The 3,387-nt window shown below is 40.7% G+C and overlaps 1 protein-coding gene across 1 annotated transcript; it reads right to left on the reverse strand.

The window, feature by feature from the left end:
- Nucleotides 1-1,070: 1,070 nt before the first annotated feature.
- On the reverse strand, nucleotides 1,071-3,181 carry LOC129762610 (uncharacterized). The gene is made up of 3 exons (XM_055761045.1): nucleotides 2,215-3,181; nucleotides 1,967-2,155; nucleotides 1,071-1,909 (listed from the first exon to the last, which is right to left on the reverse strand). Exons 1-3 carry the CDS (start codon nucleotides 2,679-2,681, stop codon nucleotides 1,438-1,440), a joined length of 1,128 nt encoding a protein of 375 aa, XP_055617020.1. The 5' UTR covers nucleotides 2,682-3,181; the 3' UTR covers nucleotides 1,071-1,437.
- Nucleotides 3,182-3,387: the final 206 nt, after the last annotated feature.

A 3,387-nucleotide genomic window follows, 5' to 3' on the forward strand; every position in this document is an offset into this window, starting at 1 on the left:
CGAGTAGGATCGAACGTTGAACGAACTTCTTCCGATTCCTTTCCAACTTTGATCTTGTGTTCTAATGTTTGGTACTGAAACTTTTTTGCTTTTTTGATATCTCTCGAAATCGATGAATTCGGAACTCTCATCAGCTCTCATGAAACACGATGGGACAGATCCGTTTTTCATGCAAATCCTTCTCCACTACACAATTGACAAGACGTAAACTCATTACAGAAAGAAGCTATGCAGAATTGGGGAAATTTATGTTGAGTGAGAAATAGTGGGCAATTGTTTGAAACAGTTACAATAATTTCGTACTTGTCCATCAGTAGATAGGAAACAGCTAAGCTAGAAACTTAGTCCTTTCAATTTATTGTTCGGCGTGGTTTTTTCTAGGTCAATTCTAAAGGACCCACAAACGACCTTCATTGAACTACGTCCCGTATATGACTGTTTTAACTATCTTATAAAACAAGTGAGGTGATTCTGCTCTTGTTGAATATTTCTTGACTCATTATGTGGAAAGCATTGATATTGCTAAAAGTAAGATTCGATTCTTCTATTTATCAGTTCTCAATTCTGTGTGCTTACTCTTGAATATTCCGCATTGGAAATGAAATTTTGGATGTAATGAATCGACACACAACTGCAAAAAAAAGTTATAGGGGAACTGGGGGTAAGACCGGCCCCATAAGGAAAAGTATTGTTTTGTGAGATCTGAGGGCACATATTTTTATGTTTCCCTCACATAATCATTGTTTGGATTATTTTCCATGAGATATAAAAAAATATCAGTGCTTTTAAACGGAAATTTTGCAAGTAATAGTCAATTTTCAAAGCTGTCATAAAAACAGAGTTCACCAACCAGTGCGGGTGAAATCGGCACTCCATGGGGGTAACACCGGCACCCTCAGTTTGTCAATAAATATACTTGACACTAGCTGAACCAGTTTTAATGTGGCAGCCGTCAAATGGGATTAATTCCAAATTTTAATTCTATCTATTCTATTAAAAGGTTACGATCTTACCCCAACTGCATACATTTTTGATGGAGACTATTTCTATTAATTTATTGCTTTAACTTAACTCAACTCGAATCTCAGAGAAAGTTAACAATCCAGGGGACAAACTGTAGAACTACGAAAAAGGATTCGAACCCACTACCGAAAAATCCGGTTGCACATCATCGGCACTCGCGTTTGTTTTGATTAGTATTTTAACATTTGACGTATCAGGGTGGGTAGGATTTGATTTAAAACGTTTAAAATAATAAATACTAACATGTACTGTGTTCAACAATATAGTTAATTAGAGTTTTCTAGTAAAACTCAAGGGGTGCCGGTCTTATCCCCATTGACGGGCTTACCCACGGTTCCCCTACCAGGAACTCTGAAATAACAAATATAAGGTACCTATTAGAATTACCATTCCATATCGTATTTATTAAGAACCCTAGCTCAGCATATACCAATTGTACAATTCGCTAGCTACCAACCACGGAACATACTTTAGCCTCTGCTCGGAATCTTCAAATTCGTACACCACTGTATCCCTGCCGTTATAGAGCGCATGAAATATCCCCACTTGGTTAGAGATAATCGTGTGGTTGCACAGTGACATCAATGCAAAGTCATACCCGGGATGCTGTCGCCCGCTGGGTTGCACGTAAACCTCCTCCTGGGGAGCGTTGATCTTCTGACACAGATTGCCATGTGGCTCTTCGCAGATCACTACAAAGATCAGCCTGGCGCTTTGCAGTTTCCGCTGAAATGCGATGGCACGGTAGTAGTAATCGAACGGAAGGGCATCGTCAAGCCGAATGTAGATGCCAACAAATTCTAGCGCTGTGTGGTGCAGTCGAGTTGAGGGACTCTTCTGGGTAAGTTTGTACAAATATTCTGCTGCAGCTGAGCTTTTCGTGATTCTGGAAAAATGAAATTAGTTAAAATAGATATTGTATGATTTTCAATAATTTTTTTACTGTAACATTTGTCCCTCCCGACTCCAATCTGTTTCTATCAAATTCTGATAGCGTCTGCTGCCACTATCTAGAATGTAAATTTGATCCTGCTTGCGTGGGAGGGGTATATCGGTTGTGCTTGAAATGATGTGTGCACTTCCCATATCGTAACAATCGAACGATAGTTCACCGATTACCTCCATCGGGACGCTGAAAAAAGCAGTTTATAAAAAACGTCCCTCTGTGTTCAGCATTATTGAAATATTCACCTGGTGAAAAGCTGTTCCAATCGTTGTTTGGTAGTCTTCGGTAAGTACGACTTCACCCGCATACCCCGTTCCGTCAAGCTCTGCCGGAGTGCAATTAGTGTGTAGTATTGCCACAGACGACCTTCCAAGGTATCATCAACAAAAGCTGTGAAAACTATCTCACCCTTCAACGGACACGGCTCAACCTGATCCTGGATCAACAGCGCGGTAATGTTTGTTTCTATCTCCAGCAGATCGAAGAAGATTTGTACCGAACTTTCACTCCATCTGCTTTGTAAGCTTACCTCATCCGCGATTTTCTCGTACGGAGAATCGCGCCTAGTGGATCCTAGCCAGCTAGTGGTATCCACAACTAACCACACAAACGTTACGAATGAAACCAACAGAATTAGCGTTGCGATGGGACTGGATTTAAGAGTTCTACGAAGGATTTTGCAGATACCTCCCGGATGATTTGAGTGACCCATTGCGATAATTAATCACTGGTTGTCCACATAAGAATGATTAAAGCTTACTGAGTATGTCCACGTGGACCTGTTTTGAAGAATTTTAAAACTGATTGGTTTCGGATGTCGCAAACGGTGTTGAGATGTGTTTTAAAGTCCAACAAATCGTTTCAATACTTCAAAAACTAAATTGCAACCGCTAGCTTCCACCTTATCCGTGACTCAAGCGTGACTGATGCTTCCGTACCTTCGCAGGTGAGACGCTTAGAAAATAGAAAGGAAAACAACACCGATTGATAAGATAGTGAGAGCGCGTAGTTGCAGCCTTATCGCCCTTCCAATTTTATCACATCAAACAAACGAACTCGGTGCATCAATACTATGTTAAGTCCCATATTGACATTTTGGTATTCCGAACCGATTGAAGATATGCTTAGCTTTTTTTAAAAGCGAATTATGCGGTGACCATACCGGATTTTTACGGGTGGGTGTGCCCAATTGTGGATTGTATTGTAGATTAACTTCTCGCTGTGTCTTCTGTACAACTATACTGTTGATACTGTTTCTGGACTGATTACACTTCACCGGAAGTGAAGACCCACGTGGTCTATCAGAGGCGGGAGTCTATAGTCGACAGGATGATCGTGGTCAGACTCGGAACACGGATGCGGAATCTCAAAGTAATCTGAAGATGTGTGTCAATCAATCATAATCCTAAGCAAGTTGT

Source organism: Toxorhynchites rutilus, chromosome 1, assembly GCF_029784135.1.
Source record: "Toxorhynchites rutilus septentrionalis strain SRP chromosome 1, ASM2978413v1, whole genome shotgun sequence".
Classification (NCBI taxonomy): domain Eukaryota; kingdom Metazoa; phylum Arthropoda; class Insecta; order Diptera; family Culicidae; genus Toxorhynchites; species Toxorhynchites rutilus.

Excerpts from the sequence above, each read along its gene's own strand:
- LOC129762610 (XM_055761045.1), bottom strand. The coding sequence starts at position 2,681 with ATGGGTCACTCAAATCATCCGGGAGGTATCTGCAAAATCCTTCGTAGA. Across the intron at positions 2,156-2,214 it reads TTGGAACAGCTTTTCACCAG|CGTCCCGATGGAGGTAATCG; the intron begins GTGAATATTTCA and ends TGCTTTTTTCAG. Across the intron at positions 1,910-1,966 it reads CGGGAGGGACAAATGTTACA|AATCACGAAAAGCTCAGCTG; the intron begins GTAAAAAAATTA and ends TCATTTTTCCAG.